The following is a 22040-nucleotide window of genomic DNA, read 5'->3' as shown; positions in this document are numbered from 1 at the left end:
GTCCAAAACACATGTTGGTAGGGAGATTGGCGACTAAAAAGTGTGTGTGTCAACCTGTGAAGAACTGGCGCCCCCTCCAGGGTGTGTTTCTGCCTTGCGCACAGTGATTCCGGGTAGGTTCTGGACCCACTGAATATGCGCTTACAGACAATGAATGAATGAATGTAAAGAGCGAGAGCCCAGGTGTGAGGAGCAAGGATCAGAAGCTCTGGTTTTTAGCTGTTTTTACTTTGATCTATTTCATTCTTGTTCTCGTCTTCACCATATTTAATCAGTACTACTGTTTCTAAATGCTTGTTCTTTGTTTTGCTCTGATCCTGGGCTTTTACATAAAGTAGGGGTCAGTGCGGTGTTTGAAAATGAAGTGGGACAATTCAGAAGGGTGCACTCTCTAAGAAAGAAGCAGCACAAATCCCAAATGACTCCCATGTTTTTAAATGTAGGCCTCCTACAACATATTGTGTGGTCTTGTTTCACAATGTGTGGGTTGGTGGGCTCTAGATCACTAAATAAATTAATTCCCCCATAAAATGTCTCTTTTAATCATGGTCCTGATGTGATTCTGGTAAACTAGGACTAGGTTTGTGTAACACATAGACCTTATAAGTGTGTGCTAATAATATTTTTAAACAAGGATGTTTTTAAGGAACATAGAGCCATGTTCTACCGTGATTCTTTCTTATTATTCTGACACCTATTGGCCTGTAAATCTATTTTAAACTTGGCCAACCCTACAGTGTAAAGTGTTCACTGTCAAAATGTGTGATCCAATGATGTAAAAAAAAGAGAGAGAGAAAATCAGAAAAGATACTGATGTGGTTTTCTTTGCAGAGTGACGCTATGTTCTCTAGTTAAGGGAATATAAGAAGAAAAGGCTTAAAACCAGTTCTCTGTGATAAAGAAAGCCTTTCCCTCAGCGAGTTAGACGGTACTTTGAACAAAGGAAGAAGCTTGTTCAGTATTCAGGACACATGGGCTTGAGGGAGGGAGGCAGAGCGAGGCTATCCCTGCATCACAGCACAGTGAGACAGCAGCAGGCGAGAAGAGTGATATAACACAGCAGAGAGTGTCCCCGTGTCTCCCTGAAGTGTCACAGCACTAGCTACAAAAAGGGATTCCTTCAGAAAGTCAGTTACCTGTCAGACTTACATGCACAGGTTTAAAATGCCCTTAGCTCCTACACGACTGGCATTTACAGGGGGATGGAACATGAAAAGCACAAAGCAAATGCAATGATCTATATATCAACATGGCTATACCCATGTGGGGGACCCACTCTATGAAGCATAAACTAGTTTATTCAAGCAAATTCAAGTTTGCTATGTTTTGGCAGTCAAAATGACTTACTGTTCCTTTATGAGAGTTTAATTTCATGTCCTTTGACCCCTTACCTGAACCTCTGCTTGGGCGTCTGCCTCTCCGGACTCTTGCACCAATGGCCGATGTAGTAGAGTGGGAAGAAGAGGCAGTTCCATGTGGTGGCAAACCATGTGAGAGTGAAAGGTGCATCGAACTGCTTGAAGGTCAGTTTGGCTAACTGTGTGGAGCCAGCCCATGACGAACACACGCACATCACCATGGCCACGCCCCACAAGGCTTTCCGCACCTGCAGGGCTGTCACTCTCATGCAGCAGTACAGTTTCCGCCTCCCGGCCCCTGACTCCACCCCTGCTCCAGCTCCAGCCGGCTGTCCATCCGCTATGCCTGCCACGTTCTCCCGCGGCCGTTCCTCTCCTGCACAAGCACAAAGATGACATACAGATAGGTCAGTTCCTCATCTAAACTGGTTTATTTTCTCATATAGTGACCATGAGCCAGCCGCAAGTTATTATTTTCAATGGGAAACTGTGCACAGTTTATTTCACTCTCAAAATATCCATGGTAATGAGTTTGGAAATCTAGTTTCATGTGCTTAAGAACATTTACATGAAGCTGAAGTTTGCTGCTAAATGTGTGCCAGTCCACCTTATATGGTGCAGTGAGTTCCACATGCTGCTTTAAAGGAACACTATTTTTTACCTTAAAATGACCAGTTCAGAATTATTGTAATGATCCACTGACCTGTATTAGAGAGAATAGAGCCTCCATCTTTGCTTCTCTGTGCTTAGCACTGCAGAAACTGCACTATGTAACTTTTGCAGGAGGAAAGGAAACCACACACAGTGTCTCCCCCTCCCCATTATTTCATTCATTCATTCATTCATTATCTGTAAGCGCTTATCCAGTTCAGGGTCGCGGTGGGTCCAGAGCCTACCTGGAATCATTGGGCGCAAGACAGGAATACACCCTGGAGGGGGCGCCAGTCCTTCACAGGGCAACACACACACTCGCATATTCACACCTAGGGACAGGTGTGACAGGTGGGAGGAACCCGGAGCACCCAAAGGAAACCCACACAAACACAGGGAGAACACACCACACTCCTCACAGTCACCCGGAGGAAACCCACGCAGACACAAGGAGAACACACCACACTCCTCACAGACAGTCACCCGGAGGAAACCCATGCAGACACAGGGAGAACACACCACACTCCTCACAGACAGTCACCCGGAGGAAACCCATGCAGACACAGGGAGAACACACCACACTCCTCACAGACAGTCACCCGGAGGAAACCCACGCAGACACAGGGAGAACACACCACACTCCTCACAGTCACCCGGAGGAAACCCACGCAGACACAGGGAGAACACACCACACTCCTCACAGACAGTCACCCGGAGCAGGAATCGAACCCATAACCTGTAGGCCCCTGGAGCTGTGTGACTGCGTCACTACCTGCTCCACCACCGTGCCTCCCTGGGCAAAATATTGGTACGTATAAAAAATCAATATGTATTTACAAACACCACAAAACAAAGCCAGTTATACAACAATAGTGACACATTTTCACATGGGAGACCCTTTTGTTTCTTCTAACTCATACGTTCGTGTACCCCTGCAGTTTAGATGAGGTCATTCCTGTTTGTGTGTCCTTCGGAAAAACAAAAAATGGGCCCTTGTCATAGCTTAATTGAGCTCGAAGGAATCAATTGAACCTTTAAATAAAACATCTGGTAATCAAGTACGGCGGTGTGCAGCCCAGGAGAGGACAAAGAGGGCAGGAGGCAGCAGAGAACCTGAGATAACTAAACAAATGTTAATTCACCTTGATTCACTCTGCTACTTGCCGTGTGTATGATACATCTGACACTCAGAATGCTGAAACACAATGCAATAAGAAATCTTTGTCTACCGCTGGTCATTTGTAAGAACATCAATGTTTATTGATTGTTTGTTTTTAACTTACTGCTGTTAACTCCTCTCCCCAAATTCAAGAAAGAACAAGCATGATTTATACCCCCAAAAACGTATATTATTTCTGATACAGCCAGGCCACTAGGTGTCAGTATAATGGCACGTCATAAGGTAAAGAAGACTCAGTGAAGAATGTTCCTTAAACTCATTATTAAAAACATAATTTCTTACACAAACTCATCTGAAACATCACACCAAGGAGAACTTGTGTAACCAGAGCCCTGAAAAGCATCATCTTTGTTCAGCTCACGAGATCAGTCATGTGTCTCTGTCCCATTCATCGTCTAAGCCAGTCACACTCTGCTACACCAACGGTGCTTAACATCACTGATGAGGCTCTCTGGGAAACCGCTCTCCTCCATCACGAAGGCTTGTAAAAGAGCCACTCTCTTTATTGCTCCACCGGTCGGTCCCAGGTGGAGTATCCCATCTGCCTGTTCACACTGAGAATGCACTTCAACCCTGGAACACAAGCTTTCATTCCTCTCATGACGGCAACTGTGAATCGCAGCAGGACTCTTAAGGGAGAGTTTTTTTTATCTTTCAGAGCAAGTCTGCGGGCAAGCTAATGAATTCATCTTTAAGCTTTCTGTAGGCTGGTCATTTGTGTGCATCTAATCACAACATTTTGTGCTTTATTATGAAGTAGAATAAGCAATGTTCACTCACAATCTAACCATTCATACCCATGCCCTTTGAAAACAAATTCCATTTGTACGTCGTATTTAAGAACTGTGTATATCCAGTGACTCTGTTTTATTACATATTGTAGCATGTATTTGTCTATTTGTGTATGCTAGTTTCAGACTGTGATCTGAAGGTGTGTGTGTGTGTGTGTGAGTTGGGGACAGATGTAGCAGGAGTGAGATAATTTATGGCATGGTAGGGGCCAACCACAGCTCCAAAATAAAGGCCTGTGTGAGTGAGAATGCTACAATAAATGAGGTAAAGTCAGAGGTAAAGTTCTGAGAGCTGGTTACTGCACTGGATATTTCACTCAGGCCTGGTCCACATGCATCTACATATTTTTAAGCCAACAACACAACAGCATTTTCATTTTCATAGTCTATGAATGGGCTGAATACACGTTCTTTTCGGCTTAACACCTGACTGAAACCCTGAAAAAATCATGTATTTGTTCCCCGAGGCTCCTTCCCATGTGTGGTTAGTGCTAAACACTTTATGACGTCTAAATAATCCACTTCTGTTCGGACCCAACCTCATTACAGCACTGTTGATGTTTTATTGAAAATGTGTGCAACAGTTGAAACAGGACTTTTATTATATAATAACATCACGACTCCCGCACAGTGCCCAAGCCAGACGTTGTGGACTGGAACGTCATATTCTGCAAAACACCAAATATATTTGTCTGAAAGCTGTAATGGTATCACACATAAGGCAGACTCCAAACCCTGTGGGATTTAGTAGTGAAAGATGTCCTCCAGTTTAGAGCAAGCTTTATGCAAAGCCAAATAGTCTCTAGGCGCACGTCTAACAGTGCAATTAAACTGCATTGTTTGCTATAAAAACTGTTCATAGAGCTGTGTGATGCAAGCCTTGAAAGCCTTGTTTCAAACAAGATTCTTAGCCCTGCAGTTCTCCTTCGGGTTCATGTTTTAGTGACGTCAACATGGGGGGAAGAAGGGGGCAAGAGAAATTGTGCGTGCTGGGCTCAATTGGGACCTTTTCCAATGACGTACCTTAAGCTAATTTGCTTACATACAGCAGCTTAATGAAAAGCCAAGCTTCTGATTTGACGCTAAAGCCCATGTGCTTGCAAACACTATTTTGCATCAAGACTGGCTGTTTGAGGACAGCTAACTAAGAGGTCAGATAATTTATACAGTGAGATGTAACACAGCTTAGAATCACTCGGATAACCCAAATCTATGAGACATAATACTGAGATAGAGTTTGGTTGCAATGAGTTTTGACTTTAGTTCAATGTCACCTCCAGACCTGCTTTGTTTTGGCCCTGCTGGGCCACCGTCCTGTCTCTCACATGGCTCTGGCTGCCGATCCACACTGCAGCTTAGCTTAATCTTCCAAAACACGCTGGCAGGCCCAACCAATCTGCCCCCGAGGGGAGAAGCCCAGAGCTAAGCACTTTTTAGGCTGAGCAAAACAACTGTAACTACATCCTCAGACTTACCCACACTCAGTGCCTCTGCTTTTGCCCATACTTCCTAGACGCCTGCAATGAGCTGCACATGAATAAAACATGCACCATGCGCCACACACGAGGTAGACTGCCTTCAGAAAGAAATGGCCATGAACATATACTAGAACCTGCCAACAATCTGCATATTATTTCATTTTTAGTCATTAGTAAAGTGCAGCCCACTGGGATAAACCGGGGTACGATTCAGAATCCTTGGGGAAGGTTCCTAAAACTACATAATCTACATCTGTAACATGATTAAAACTCTAGGTCACTCCGGCTAAGAGTGTCTGCAAATGCCTTAAATGTAAATGTGGTAACAGAATTTTCAGAGACCTCAGAAAGAGTCTGGGAAGTGTTTGTGAAGAGCTTAGCAATCATGTCAAGGATTCACTGGTCTCATTAAGTACTGTTTCGCACTGCTGAAAAGGTGAAGTGGCTGATTACTAAACAGAGGACCCTTGGCCAAACACTACTAGCACAAAGAATACAGCATCTACAACAAATGCAGCCTCTTCAACCTGATCAACACGGACCATATCCGGTATCTTTGTGTGTAAGTGCACTAACGGCTAATGAAGTAAAATAAGTCATTTCCTCCAGTGGTTCTTCAAGTCCTGCAACAGTGATTAAACAGAGTGGTCTGAACTGCATCTGCTTTAAACATGGCTGCCACCAGTGGAAGACCTGCTCTATGGAGTATAAATGTGGACATATATATCACAGATAGTCTTTAAATAATCGTAACAGTGTCAGAATTGCACCTGTTATTGGATATAGCCCTGTGGAGCCATGCTCTAGTAATACGCCATGTTAAAAAGTTTATTGTGCTGCCTAAGAAAGAATTATGCTGTCTGACTTTGGCCTGACACTCACACCACGGTGAAATCACAGAAATGTGTAGTCTCTCGTTGCTTATTGCATGTTTTCAACTGTTACTTAAGCCTAGTTTAGCTATGAATCGGCTGACCCACTTTGGAGTGTTGCAGTACGTTGCAGGGAACGGTGGAGGGTTGTTTGTTGCTGCACATCTTTCAAAGAAACATTGGTTTTAAATCTCTGACTCTACCTGATGATATCAGTGGTCTGGAAAAGGTCGGGGTACCACCTGGGATTCAAACCTTTTTGGTTGCTTTCGTTCAAGCACACTTCAGTAGTCTTGATGTCCCTGCAGACTCTGTGGAGGACAAGGTATCTAAGCGTGTAGCACTACACATATTTGAAGGCTAATATGATTTTCAGTTCTGAGTTGTATTAAAAGTTCCTTGATTCTACAGCAATGTAATATAGACCAGCCTACTCGCTTGACCACCTGTCGTTCTTCAATGCCAGACCACCATTATCTACAGTTTTCAGATAAATAAATAGACACTATGACCAGCATCTGAACACCAGACATTCATTATCTGTAACCCTTATCCAGTTCAGGGTAGCGTGAGTACAGAGCCTACCTGGAGTCATTGGGCGCAAGGCGGGAATACACCCTGGAGGGGGCGCCAGTCCTTCACAGGGCAACATGCACACACACACATTCACTCACACACACACCTCCGGACACTTTTGAGTCACCAATCCACCTACCAACGTGTGTTTTTGGACTGTGGGAGGAAACCGGAGAAAACCCACGCAGACACAGGGAGAACACACCAACTCCTCACAGACAGTCACCCGGAGCGGGAATCGAACCCACAACCCCATTTCTAGGAAAGCTTTACAATAGATGTAAAATTTTGAATAAATGTGTGCCTGTTCAGCCAAAATAGTTTTGTGAGGCTAGGGACTGATGTCGAACGGAAAGACCAGGCTTGCAACTGATGCTCCATAACATCCCAAAGGTGATCAGTGAGTTTGAAACCACATGTCTGTGCAGGACATTACACTAGCCTCATATCAAACCATGCATTTTCTTACCTACGTTTGTGCACAGGGGCACAGAGGCACCAAAAATGTGGTGTACACACATTTACAGCTAATGGCACATAATGGTCTGGGTCTGTATTTGAACTTGCTGTTTTACCACTCATGAAATTACATTCAAAATCCAGGCTTCAAAATGGCTGTCACTGTATTAAACCAGGCTTTTTATCCCTTTTTTATACTAAAAACACCATGTTTATTCAAGATGCAGAATGCATGCAGTTTGAACAGTGCTAAGTGGTATAACCTTCGCTAACTTGTTAGCCTTGTAGTTTAAAAGTGCAAAACTAAAGAAGCAAACTTGGAACACTAAAAATATCTCGGCTGATGGGCTACATTTGGTGAGCAGTGTACTACTATACTACTATAAATTATTATAAGCTGAACAAGCTGCTATTCAGGAAAAGTGTGTGATTTGGGAATAGTTTGATTTCATGCCGAGGTCACGGTATGTATTCATTTGTCAGCAAACTTATTGATAATAACATACAGGAGTATTTTAAACACACAACCTGGAAAACCTCTCATTTTTGAGGTGTCAGATGTCTTTCGTGCCAGTTGCTGCACTTAATCCACAGGCTGAGATTCACTTCTCTACTGTGTGTGTGTGTGTGTGTGTGTATGCTCACTGTAGCTCTACGCCCACACGTTTGTCTCTGCAGTGCAGATTTCTCTAGCTGATAGCTGTGTATCTCCACCACAGTCACCCCAGCCTGCCCTCTCACCCCCTTCACAAAGCTCAAAGCTCAGTCACCATGAAAAAGCATGCTCCTCAATCTTTACACCCCCCTCCCCCCACACCCATGAATCCACATGTGGAGGAGGCCTTATGTGTTAGGAGACATTGCTTGGCTGGGCACTGATCCATGATGCATTGCAAGGAACTGCAGGAACCCATTTTCTGTCAGGAGACTGGGCTATAAGTGACATTTCTAGGTAGTATCCACAAATCTGTTCCTTAAGTCTATTTATAATATTTAATTGCCAAAGCATTGGCCAATATTACATGTCAATATATCAGTCGTTCAGTATATTGACAGGGCCCTAGAACAAAAAAAACAAAAAAAACACTTGTGGGCTGGCCATGGATGGGCCAGTTTGGTGGTCTTCTACCCAAATACCTCTGATATTTGCAGGTCACCAGGTCACCCACCACAAGCATTTGGGGGATTTCTCAAAGATCTTAACACTCTATGGTGGTTGTGATATGTGGTTAAATCCTTGCTCATTTCCATGAAATGAAGGGCACAAGGACACAGGCATGCATCACTGGTGAAGAGCAATTACCCGTTTTCATACTCTGTGCTAAGCACTTTAAGTCATTCCCAGAGGCTCCAGTCTAATCCCATATACAACAAACAGTCAATGGATGTACAATTAGATGAGAATTATATTTTATGGAGACGGCAATATTCAATAAGTTTCAGCTGAAAAAAATATCAAATGTCTTCTGTACTTCTATAATTTTGATAACAATATTATCAACGTCACACCACTTTAATAAACAGGGTCTGTTCCACAGCACCTCTCAACAGAGCATTTGGGATGCATTCGTATCTACATTTGATTTAAGAGAACGAATCAGCATGTGGAACTGGAGGTTTCTCCGTCTTTTCCTTATATATGAAGCGCAATGTCTTTGTTGAATGCACTGCGGTAGTTTAAGAACGAGTGCATGAACACATTCAGAATACCATTGGGAGAGCTAATTGATTATTATTGATCTGTTGCTTTGTTTGACGGAAGACTCCTATTCACATATCACTAGCTTTCAAGGGTCATATTTTTAAAGTGTCTTTAAAATCTTTTCAATAGCAGCACTAGGGAGATCAAACTATCTAATTCCACAATTTGCGGTGAAATTAAAATACTAGTTTTATTTTGTATTCATTCATTCATTCATTATCTGTAACCCTTATCCAGTTCAGGGTCGCGGTGGGTCCAGAGCCTACCTGGAATCATTGGGTGCAAGGCGGGAACACACCCTGGAGGGGGCGCCTTCACAGGGCAACACACACATTCACACATTCACTCACACACTCACCCCTACGGACACTTTTGAGTCGCCAATCCACCTACCAACGTGTGTTTTTGGACTGTGGGAGGAAACCGGAGCACCCGGAGGAAACCCACGCAGACACAGGGAGAACACACCAACTCCTCACAGACAGTCACCCGGAGCGGGAATCGAACCCACATCCTCCAGGCCCCTGGAGCTGTGTGACTGCGACACTACCTGCTGCGCCACTGTGCCGCCCTTTTTTAATCATTATAAAAAATTTTTATGAATTCGCTGATTAAATATTTCAGGGAGAACTTCACCCTTGAACACGATGAAGCTCACACACCAAAACTTTAAGGGAGAAAATGAATGCTACTATTAAACACCATATTCCAGCTTCAACAAATAATTTCAGAGATAAATTGATGGATTACGTGAGGAAGGAGAGGAAACGTGGCAAACCTGTGCAGCACTGGATCAGTGAGGAAGTGAGGGAGTGAAGAATAAGAAGAATAAAAAGGGGGGGGGGGGGAGAATGAGCGTTTGTTGTAAGATTTAATACGTGTTTTAGCATAAATAAAATGTAATCTACGTTTTGAACTCAACAGTGGTGATGCTGTATTTTAATCGCTAATACATTCCTGGGCTAAAAAAAAGTGAATTTTGAGATTAAATTTGGATGAAAAAATATTAACGCATTAAAGCTTCCAGATTAATCACGAGTAGCACGTTGACACTGACAGCACTAAATACAACACTAATTCTAAAATATCCATGTAGTTACAATGTCATAAAACATGGATGTTAAGTAATATTAGCATCAACACGTCCATATCTTAAATACAGTGCTGTGTAAGGTGCTTTTATCACTTTCTAATACAGTAATGGCTGAAGTATATATCACGTTGTTTCTGAATGTGGTAGTAAGGGGTAGGTGTGATGCGTGGAGTGGGTCTGACGTGAGGTTGCGTGCTCTGAGTTAAATGTGTGGGTGGATTTGTTTACTACGGTAATCTTCTAAGACGACAGAGCCTCAGAGTAGCTCAGATGCTGGAGGCAGATCTGCCTGTGACCTGTCAATCACCTTCTCACCCACACGGACTGGTGACGAGACTCATTTGCCATTTCTGATGGACATACAGGGAACAAATCCACACACTCGCACGCTAGGAGACATTGATCCCAGAGCAAGGGGCTGGTGAGAGGGACATAAACATGGAGGCAGAAGAGTGTTTGCTATACACACACACACACACACACACACACACACACACACACAAATAAACCTCCTCAACACTTCCTTGGCTGAGGTCTACAGTTAGGGACAGTCTGTGTAGTTCATTCTGTCATCTGAGCCTGGGTGTATGTGTGTGTTTGCAGTGTCCAGCTGGACAAGCAGATGCTCAGGATGCAGCCCTCTGTCCTCTATGGTGACCCTTTATACACTGTTGTTCAGATGCACTTCTCCAGAGATAATCTAAACCTATTCTACCATGTGGAGGGCAGCAGCGTTGTCCACTACTCTTAACAAACACCTCACACTATTCTGACACACATTACTCCATATGACATCATTTCTGACGGCATATAAGACAATCTACTTGCACATGGAAATATATTCCTGAAGTAGGAAGCAGTAAAAGAAGCAAAGCGTGAACGCTAGGCAGGGGCATTTCTGTCAAATCTGATTTATTCACAACATACAAGCCCTACAAGCCCACTCTTAGAAAAATTAGTAGTATTTTAACCCTAAACCATACCAATAAGGTGAATATAACACTACAGTATTAAAATCATCGTATTCTTTAGCTCTTCGTGTCTGTGCTAACTGAACAGAAAATGAAATTCCATGTCATTGTATACTTTAGCCTTTTCGGTTTAGAGTGAAAAACATCCATCCGTCTACAACTCTGCGTTTCTAATAGGAAATATTGTTTTTATGTTCTGGGTCGAGGCAAGAACTAAGCCCACTGGGAAAGGACACAACCCCAGAACAGCATTCGATGATGATTCCATGTCAAGTCAAGTCTTCTTCTGGTGGAGTTTACAGTTTAGACGTCTTTTTTGTAAATCTGAGTAGGTACCGTATTTGTAAATATTTCATGTTCAAAACTATATCAATTAATGGGAAAGAAATATCCAACTATAGCTAACACACTAATTATTGAAAAACCTTAGGTGTATAAACTACTTTGTGCTTTTTTTTGCTGAATAACTTTTTATTATTATTATTATTTAATAATATTAATTAATATTAATTAATTAATATTATTATTAAATGGCTATTTGACTATTTCCTTAAGAACAGACATATAATCCCTATGTATTATTTATTGTAAATGTATTAAAATATGGCTTTTTAAAGGCTAAGCACCAGCTATATGAAAGTGTCAAACAAATAAATACAGTGGAATTTTGAGTTCCTAACTTGTGTTTATTGATAGTCATTGATAGCCAAAAACATGTTATTTCTTACTAATTCAAGAAATAAGGTTTAAAAGACCGTTGGTCCCCCCCTCCCCCCCCCCCCCAACGGTGTTCAGAAACTCTAATGCCTGTGACGTAGATGGTGGACAACAATTCTAGAAGTTGCACTTAATTTAATGCAAAATGACGAAAAGGTGTGTTGTTTTTGGCTGCAATCATTCAATGTACAGTGGGACATCTGTGCACAAATGGCCCAAAGATCCCAAAATATCCAGAAAATGGACTAAATTTGTCAACTTTAAACGGGCACTTTGGAAAGGACCATCCGCTCACTCCATTATCTGTAGCTCATTTCACTGGCGCTTTTCCAACAATATGGGCATGTAAGGACACCAACGAAAGGTGTTCAAGAGCCTCTGTAACATGGAGGTAAACAGGGTAAGGACACTCACTTCGCCTGTTTTAGTTGGTGTTAGTTAACGTTAGCTTGACTTGCTAAACTCGGTGGCTCAGATTATACTCGGCTACGTAGCTGCATTACGGAGGTTTATAGTGTCGGATGAATTCCAGTTCGACTTCGATCACATTTACAAGAATAACGGTGCCTCTACATTTGAGTTTAGCTTGTTGCTAGGCTATTGTCATGAATAATGTTGGTTATTTAGCTAGCTAGATACTGTCATAACAGTCAGTCATAACGGTGTTTTACCGCGGCGTTGTTCAGCTGTTGTCCACCAGTGACGTCACGGTCGCGTTCAAGAATTTCCGTAGCGAGTTTTTCTGTCAATTTAATAAAATTGTCATTTTTAAAGCAAATTAAGCTGCTATTTTCATTTTAATTCACACTTATATATGTCAGTAACTAAAATAATGTCAAATATTTATTGGAGGTCCATTAAGTGGTGCTTAGCCTTTAAACAAACAAATGCTGACAGGCCAAAACTGAGCTGAGATGAGATGTATACAGACGAGACATACATGTAACCTTGTTTAGTGTGTGTATGTGAATCAGGTATCAGGTATGCTGTAAACAGTTACCTCACAGTACTTCCCATCCATCACCCACCCCCTTCCCTCTACCTTATCTTTTGCCTTGTGAAGAAGACAGAGAGCAGTTTAACACGCTGGCTTCAGTCCCAGCACTCTTTCCTTTAAATCAATATTTCATAGATTGGCGGCGAGTCCCCTGCTGCATTTAATTGATGAGCTGCCACTGCAGGTGTCTCCCCAAACAGAGAAGTCCCTTCCAATTCCCCCAACAGCAGCAAAGTAGCCAAGCTTACACTGCTCATTTACCTAATACCGTATATGGTCCACAAGAGGTTTGAATTTCACCACTGAAATAAGCGTCAAAAGGATGTTTCTAGCTCTGTAAACACGCCAAATTAAATAAAACTCCAGTACTGAAAAGCACATGTATTTGTTTGGCTTTTTCTACATCAACCAGATTTATTCATATCTGGTGATAAAATGAGCATGTTATTAGTGTGCAAGTAAACAAAACCATCAATATTAGAGTTAGTATCTTTAAACCAATACCAAAGGTCATTGTTAGAGCCATCAGAGGAGCTCTGAAAACAGACTAGGGGTCTACACATTATAAACAAACCCTCTTGATCCACAGAACTCAATTTAGACTGTATAAATCCAACATGACACTGCGCAAACATTGTTTCCTGCTCACCTTCTGCAACGTTTGGAGATCTCCAAACATCCATTGACGTTTCACTGTGATTTGTGTCATTCTTAACCCTGAGAGCAGCTTACCCACTTTAAAGAAGCATGAGCAGGTCCCCCACATGGGGGTGGCCAGGTTTACAGTAGGTTGAGAACAGAATTTCTTACCTTCTGACCCCTAGGTGTTTAATAATGTGGAGGATAATCACTGGAGAAGATGACCGCGCTTTCTAAGACACCCCAGCAAATGTGCAACAGTTTCTAATCCTGGTTGAAGAGCAGAACTCGTACGCTCTTCCCTCTGCCACTTCAACCACAAGAAAGAAGTGCCAAGTTGTCATACTGGCATGATTTGAATAGGGATTTGGCATGTCATGATTACACTCTCACACACACACATTACATGCATGTGTGACAGCCACGTGTATGAATGCATCCATCAAACTGATGTAACACGGCAGCAAGCCACTATTACCACGCCTGTGACTCGATGCCTCGGCTGATTTGCATGATATAAGCCCAATTATGGCATGTTGGTATCTTAAGCATGCAGCAGGTTTGTGTCTAAAAACAGAATAAAAGGAAGGCACTGGCTTCCTTGTAGCCTTTTCCAGTTGTTTTGAGGGTAAACTGTACATTCGCTAAAGCTGTGAGATGAAAAGCAAGACATTTGGCAGTCAAACAGCATGAGCAACAGCAGCTCAATGACTCACTCCACTTTTTCTGCAGTCGTCTGGCTCTGTTCCCCCTGCAGCAAATATATACTGCTTCTACGAATCATATGTAAAGCACTGCCTATCAGAACAATACTAGACGTACAATAACGTTTAAAGCTGTCAGAGAGAGACACAGATCTCATTCACAACAGGTGGCTGTGCAGATATTAGAGACCACCCTTCTGTTTGCTTAATTTCTAGTGAAGCAGAAAACCACTGCATACTGATCATGGCCGCTGTGGGTCCGGAGCCATGGAATAATTAGGTGCAAAGCAGATCCACACCTTGGACAGGGTTCCTATCCATCGCAAGACATCGAACACACTCACACCTGTGGACATTTTCACACAGCCAATCCACCTCCCAACATGTGCTTTTTGACTGTGGGACGAAACCGGAGCAGCCAGAGGACACCCATGCAGACACAGGGAGAACACAATAAACTCCTCACAGTGGCCCAAGGTAAGAATCATACCCAGAACACACTCCAGTTTTGGTGTTCGAGCGCAGCTGTCTTCTTGCTGGACAAATTCCTTTTCCTTCTCCTCAACCATGACTTCCTTTTCATGCCTCGGAAATGTCTTCTAAAAAATGAATAACTTGCATGTGATGGCCATTCTACCTAGAAATTAAATAATTAAAGGGAGGTCCCTGACTTTGGCACAGTACTGTAGCTCTGTATAACACACCAAAGAGTGATAAGAGGAGTCACTGGGAAAGGTAAGGGCATTGTCCTGTTTAGCGTCTTCTACTGTATTTACTCTTACTGAATACAGTAATATTGCAGGCCTTAGCTCAGGGAGCAGCTCATAATAAAGCGCTATTGTGATCTCAGTTGAATGTCTGGCCGACCACAGAGTGGCGTGTTTGCAAACTGGCAGAATTAGATTTGTGGTTAAATGCTGGTTGTGGTAAAAGGATCCTCTGGGGAACACAGCCTGAGCCAACACAGAAACATGACCAGCCTCTTTAAGACAATAAGAGTTTAACACATCTTACACACACATCTATATATTATATACCATGTTCTAATCTGGAGAAGGCTGACCTTAATCCTTAGTTCTGACTCTTTGTACTTGGATGTAGGCTTATACCAAACTATAACAGCAGCATATGCACCGTCTCAGCACTGCTGAGCAAGAATTGCACGTGCATGTCTCATTTTAGCTTGTTATACTCCTCCTAATAACAGCTCAGCCAACAATTATTAAACAGTTACACAAAATATACCACTGTAAATTGGTATATTTACCAATTAAGACAGTTTAATACTTTTTAAGGCCTCTGATTATTACAAGCATATTTAGGACTTTATAAGGACCAGCGGCCACCCCGGACCAGAGAGTGTAATTAGCTCTAACTGCCCCCAAGTAGTTAAACAGGAAGGAACAATTTCCTGCCTTACCCCCTGTTACAAAATCTGCATATTCCTCAGTCTTGGTGCAGCAGCAGCTTAAAATTTGCAATGATAAATATGCAAAACTCAGGCCGATGGACTTTCACTAGGGGCCAGTGACTGCCTCCTAAATCTTCTTTTATCATTAATAGCTGAATTGTGATGTTTTGTAAGAAAAACAAAGAATTCCTGCTTAGTTCTGCCTTTGCAGTGTCCCTCAGGTTCAACTGTGCTCTAGGGACAGATGATGTGTCTCCGTATTGAAGTATGAAGCTACACTATTTCCAAACATATTCACTCACCCATCCAATCGCTGAATTAAAGTGTTTCCATGGCCACAGGTGTATAAAACCAAGCACCTAGGCATGCAGACTGCTTCTACAAACATTTGTGAAAGAATGGCTTGCTTTCAGAGCTCAGTGAATTCCTGAATGGTACCGTGATAGGATGCTACCTGTGCAACAAATCCAGTCATAAATATTCTAAATATACTAAATATTCCACAGTCAGCTGTCAGTGGTAATATAACAAAGTGGAAAAGATTGGGAACAACAGCAACTCAGCCACAAAGTGGCATGTCACGTAAAATGACACCGCAGAGTTTACTGAGGTGCATAGTGCACAGAGGTCAGAGACAATCGCTACAGATCCCCAAACTTCATGTGGCCTTCAGATTAGCTCAAGAATAGTAGGTAGAGAGCTTCATGAAATGGGTTTCCATGGCTGGGCAGCTGCATCCAAGCCTTACATCACCAAGTGCAACGCACAGCATCGGATACAGTGGTGTAAAGCATGCCACCACTGGACTCTAGAGCAGTGGTGACATGTTCTCTGGAGTTACGATTCATGTTTCTTTTTTTGGCAGTCCGATGGACGAGTCTGAGTTTGGTGGTTGCCAGAAGAACGGGACTTGTCTGACTGCATTGTGCCAAGTGTAAAGTTTGGTGGAGGGGGTATTATGGTGTTGGGTTGTTTCTCAGCATTTGGGCTCAGCCCCTTAGTTCCAGTGAAAGGTACTCTTAATGGTTCAGCATACCAAGAGATTTTGGACAGTTTCATGCTCCCAACTATGTCGAAACTGTTTAGGAATGGCCCCTTTCTTTTCCAACATGACTATGCACCTGTGCACAAAGCAAGGTCCATAAAGCCATGGATAAGTAAGTTTGGTGTGGAAGGACTTGACTGGCCTGCACAGAGTCCTGCCCTCTCCCCAATGGAACACTTCTGGGATGAATTAGAGTGGAGACTATAAGCCTCTGACCTCACAAATGTGCTTCTGGAAGAATGGTCAAAAATTCCCATAAACCCACTCCTAAACCTTGTGGAAAACCTTCCCAGAAGAGCTGAAGGTGTTATAACTGCAAAGTGTGGGGTGACGTGATATTAAACCCTATGGATTAAGAATAGGCTGTCATTCAAGTTCATATGTGTGCGACGGCAGACGAGTAAATACTTTTGTATATATAGTGTATGTCACATGCAAATTAGTGAGCCCGGTTTCCTGCCCTCAAATAACCCTTCCCCTTTTTCTGGTGGGCTTTTCTCTGCTGCTGTGCCGGATGTGAGGTGGGAGGGATGTGGGGAGGGAAAAGGGGCGGAGATACTCTTTTAACTGCAATAATAACTTAATGTACAGAGCGTGAGTGTATAGCACCATCCAGATGATGTAGTGCAGGGCGAGTGTTTGCCTGACGGAATGTTCTCGACACAAACTCAGTCACAGGGAACACACGACTGACAAAATTATCACGGCTGCATCTGCTGTTTGACACAGGTTTAAGAAATGCTAAAGATGTCTGCACAAAATGCGTAAAGGCAAGTGCACTTTGTTCTGCAGTGCACCGCAGTGCAAGCGCATAAGCACCTTCTGCTGAGGAGAGCGAGCACTGCACAGGTACACTCCAGCACACAGCAGCACATTCTGTCACTCTGAGTCCTGGGCAGTCACGAAACTGTAGCTGAACAAGAGGCTGGCTTCTACTGCAGGACAGAAAGCTATGTACAAGTGAGGAAAAAACACAGCTCTTACAGATTATTATGTTTCTCATAACTATGAGGTAATATCTCATAATACTGAATTATAATCTAATAATTCTGGGTTTCTGTTTCATAACAATCACAAAATATCTCTATTATTTTTACTATTTCATAATTGCTAAGCTGCTCATAATTCTAGCTTACTACCTCATAATAATGAGTTGCATCCAATATTTCTGGCTTACTACCTCATAATCATGACTTTGCGTCTCATAAATCTAGCATACTATCTCATAATAATAATTTGCATATAATTTCTGGCTTATTATCTCATAATAATGACTTATCATCTCATAATTCTGGCTTACTATCTCATAATAATGATTTGAATCTCATAATTCTGGCTTACTATCTCATAATAATGACTTATCATCTCATAATTCTGGCTTACTATCTCATAATAATGATTTGCATCTCATAATTACGGCTAATTATCTCAAAATAATGACTTATCTTGTAATAATTCTGGCTTACTATCTCATAATAATAATTCGAACCTCATAATTCTGGCTTACTATCTCATAATAGTGATTTGCATCTCATATGTCTGGCTTACTATCTCATAATCATGACTTATCTTTTCATATGTCTGGCTTACTATCTCATAATCATGACTTATCTTTTCATAATTCTGGCTTACTATCTGATAATAATGATCTAGCTTCTCATAATAGTTATGACACAGCATGGATGCCTTACTATCTCATAATGAAAGGAAAGGATATTACTATGAGATACTAAGTTTTAGGTAGTATGATAGCTTCTCATTTATGAGATACCAAACCATGTTGTTATAACGTTAATTATGAAATGCTAAGTCACAGTGTCTCGTTATTATGAGATAGCCAGCGTGCTTTGATGAATATTAAATGTGGATAGGATCAAATGATTATGGTTTTTATCCTCTTATGAAAATGACTAATAATAAAGACTTACACAATGGTTATACGTGTTATCAAGTGTTAGAAGCGGGCTTCCACAGGACGGTGGTCCCAAAAAACACACCTCAGAATCCACCAGCAACAACTTGAAGAAACGCGAGCTGAAGCGTTAGTCCGTGGTCCGTCAAAGTAACAACACACATCCCGATGCGGGGGAGTAGGGGGGGGTCGCACGTACCTTCCACTTTGGTGAGGGTGAGCACGGGGCTGTTGCACGCGGACAGCGGGGCGACCCGGGCTGAGTGTTTCTTCATCGCTCTCGAGCTCACACCGCCAGAGCTCCACCCGCGGCGGCTACATCCCTAAAGCGGGGTGGGGGGGTCTGCTACTGAGCGCGCTCGGGACGGACTGTCTCTCTCCGCAGCTCTCTCTCTCTCTCTCTCGCTCCTGCCGTCCCTCCCTCTCCCTCCCCCACTTTTTTGGCGCCTCTGCTCTCCTCCCACCAGCGCTCGCGCTCCGCAGTAGGGGTGGGCGATACCTTTTCTTCGGTTTGATACTAGTAAACACTAAGACCACACAGTCTGAGCGGTCCCAGCCAATAACTTTCCTAGTTAATCATTCGTAACGCTCCAGAAAAATCCTTAGAAACCCTAAATGAAGGGAACCCCCGTCCGTTACAGTATGAGGGGACAAATAAAGATTTAAAGTTGATGGTCCCCTGTGATTAGCCCCAGTGCAACTGCCCTCTTGGCCTCCATCACTGCTCAGACCCTACATAAAGCCATGTGGAGTTGTCCTGAAGATGAACCTATGTGTCTGTCCTACAGCTTTACTGAGCATGCTCAGAGAGAGAGAGAGAGAGAGAGAGAGAGATTGAGGGGTGAGGGTTGTGGGGGGGTGTTTGGGAGGAATGACTTGAATTATTCACTGGTCAGACTGTTCACACAGAATCCATCCTTAACTGGGACATGAGGCTCCTCTAGCAGTTAGCTCATTCTCATTCTCTCTCTCTCTCTCTCTCTCTCTCTCTCTCTCTCTCTCTCTCTCCATTATCCCTTTTCCTCTCATCTTAGCATGTTTAAATCTCTCCGTGATAGTGTCCTTTAAAAACATCTTTTAATACTGACACTGTTTAAGATGGTGCGCCTTGAAGGACCCCAGGACAGGATCTACGGTGTGCAATAGCAAAACACAGACCCTGACTTTCACATTATGATCCATTACCACTCACCCAGCCTTTCATTTTAAGCACATTTTGTTTCCATATTAACAATGGCAGGTGCACATCTCCACAGAAAACCCTTAAAAGCACCTGTGATCTCCCAAATGGTGACAAAACCTTGGCAGCTGCTTCTCTGAGGAAAAAAAATAGGCTTTGAACAACTAAAAATAGAATAAAGCAGCCCAGTGTGTCTCACACACGGACACCACCGCTCTCATCCCAAGCTGGTCAGATTACAGTGCGAGGTGCTTTTGTGCTGCACTGTAAACTATTGCTGTAATTTTTTAACAATAACATACAATTCTTTTAATCACAGTACATTGTTCTATGTTGCTATACATTCTTCTTAAGGGACCCTTTTAAAACGCACTGCTGGCACTTAACTATGATTGTAATTCTGAAAAAGTACTACAATAATACAATAAATGTGTGCAATAATATAACAACACTGGTAGGGCCCGACTGACAGGAGAATACTGATAACCAATAACATTAGCTGGAAATTGGTTAAAAAACAGGTGGCAAGTTCTCTATCCACAATATTACCAGAGCCACCAAACTCAAGTCATCACCTGTCACAGCCTAGCAACCGCTGATGTTAAAGAAACACTAGGTAGTATTTTCTTACCTTAATTACAGCTTCAAAATAATTGTGCAGCTCCATTGACATGTAATAGAGAGAATAGAGCCTCTGTGGTTGCTACTCTAGACTCACCCCTGTAGAAGCTGTGCTCTGTAACCTTTTATTTAGAATCAGAATCAGAAATACTTTTTTGATCCCAGAGGGAAATTGCAGAAGGAGGGTAGGAAACCAGAAGCCCATCCGTACTGATCTTAGAACGCTGATGTGAAAATGAATTACACTCTGCAAATGTAGGGGGAGCCCAGGAGCCAAAATACCAAATGTTACTTAGTGATCCTTTAACCACAATGCAACACTGCAGTAACCACCAGAGATAAAACAGCACGTGTTTAGAAAATCTCTAGCAACCACCTGAAATACTACATCATTTAATCTATGTATGTTTATTTGTAAATAATCAGTTGTTACTGTTTTTAATACGGACTAAAACACCTTATGCACCAGGGCCGTCACTAGAGATGAATAATTTGGGGGCTAAGCTTTAACCAGGGGGGTCTAGGGGTAATTGCCTCACAGCACCAAATTTCTTTGACAAGGTACACATTAACCAAAGCCACAAGGAGCTGCTGCCTTTACAAAAAAAAAATTGAATATCCATCTACAGGTAGATACACAAAACTGAGTTGTGAACAACTATTACCTCATTATATACAGGTATCTAGTAAAAATACAGTCAGAATGTCAGGAAAGAACACAAACATCAATTCAGTTAATTTTTTTAGCAGGCTTATTTATGTTCATCAATAATCGGGTTTTCACTGGTAGCATAATGCTCTTTCGACTAGTGCATCAGTAGCTTTTCAATTTAGTTAATTATACAGGGTGGGCCATTTATCTGGATACACCTTAATAAAATGGGAATGGTTGGTGATATTGACTTCCTGTTTGTGGCACATTAGTATATGGGAGTGGGGAAATTTTTCACGATGGGTGGTGACCATGGCGGCCATTTTGAAGTCTGCCATTTTGGATCCAACTTTTGTTTTTTCAATGGGAAGAGGGTAATGTGACACATCAAACTTATTGGGAATTTCACAGTATCCGTAGTTTCAGGTGCTGCACATCTTGATGGTATGGTGTGGTATATGCTGGAAGCCTGTGCTAGCATTTCTCCTGCGGTGTTGCTATCAGTGTGTGAAGAGAGGGAGAAGAGGGTTGCATTGACTATCCAACACAATGGGCCGCACTTTGAACACATTTTATAAGTGGTCAGAAACTTGTAAATAACTCATGAAAGAATTTGTGTTAAAGTTGTGTTAAAACCAAGCACACCATTGTTTTTCTTGTGAAATTCCCAATAAGTACACTTACACTGTGTGTGTATTCCCAATAGCGTCAAAGGGACATGCAGTAACAGCAGCAGCTCCCCCAATGTGCCCAAGTCTCATAACATTGTTAATATGGAGACAGAACCATTGTTGAAAAATGAAAAAATGTCCATGTACAGTACACATCACATGTAAAAAAAATGTAAACAACCGTTTCTTGGTCAGTACTATATAAAAAAGTCAGATAAACAGCTCTTAAACACTTTAATTATTCATGTCTCCAGAGGTTTTTGTTGCCCATCCTTCCATTTTGAGAAGACAACACAATGCTAAGGGTATGAAAACAAAGATGCACATCTGTGAAGGATCTGTTACTGAGAAAAGGAGATG

The 22040-nt window shown here is 42.4% G+C and overlaps 1 protein-coding gene across 2 annotated transcripts in view; it reads right to left on the bottom strand.

Annotated features, from left to right (window-relative positions):
* The window catches only part of slc35f3b (solute carrier family 35 member F3b), a 73624-nt gene that overhangs the window by 10194 nt on the left and 41390 nt on the right, over positions 1 to 22040 (bottom strand). The window contains exons 1-2 of one of the 2 annotated variants that reach the window (XM_066662088.1): positions 18756 to 18895; positions 1392 to 1734 (exon numbers count right to left, since the gene is read on the bottom strand). In XM_066662088.1, the coding sequence (XP_066518185.1) occupies positions 1392 to 1734; positions 18756 to 18831 (419 nt within the window). In that variant the 5' untranslated portion in view covers positions 18832 to 18895. Of the gene's footprint in view, positions 1 to 1391; positions 1735 to 18755; positions 18896 to 22040 lie in introns of those variants that run through there. The other variant, XM_066662087.1, reaches the window with a different exon arrangement.

Source organism: Hoplias malabaricus, chromosome 2, assembly GCF_029633855.1.
Source record: "Hoplias malabaricus isolate fHopMal1 chromosome 2, fHopMal1.hap1, whole genome shotgun sequence".
Classification (NCBI taxonomy): domain Eukaryota; kingdom Metazoa; phylum Chordata; class Actinopteri; order Characiformes; family Erythrinidae; genus Hoplias; species Hoplias malabaricus.
The sequence above is the reverse complement of the archived record's forward strand: the minus strand, read 5'-3'. Positions and strand labels throughout refer to the sequence as shown.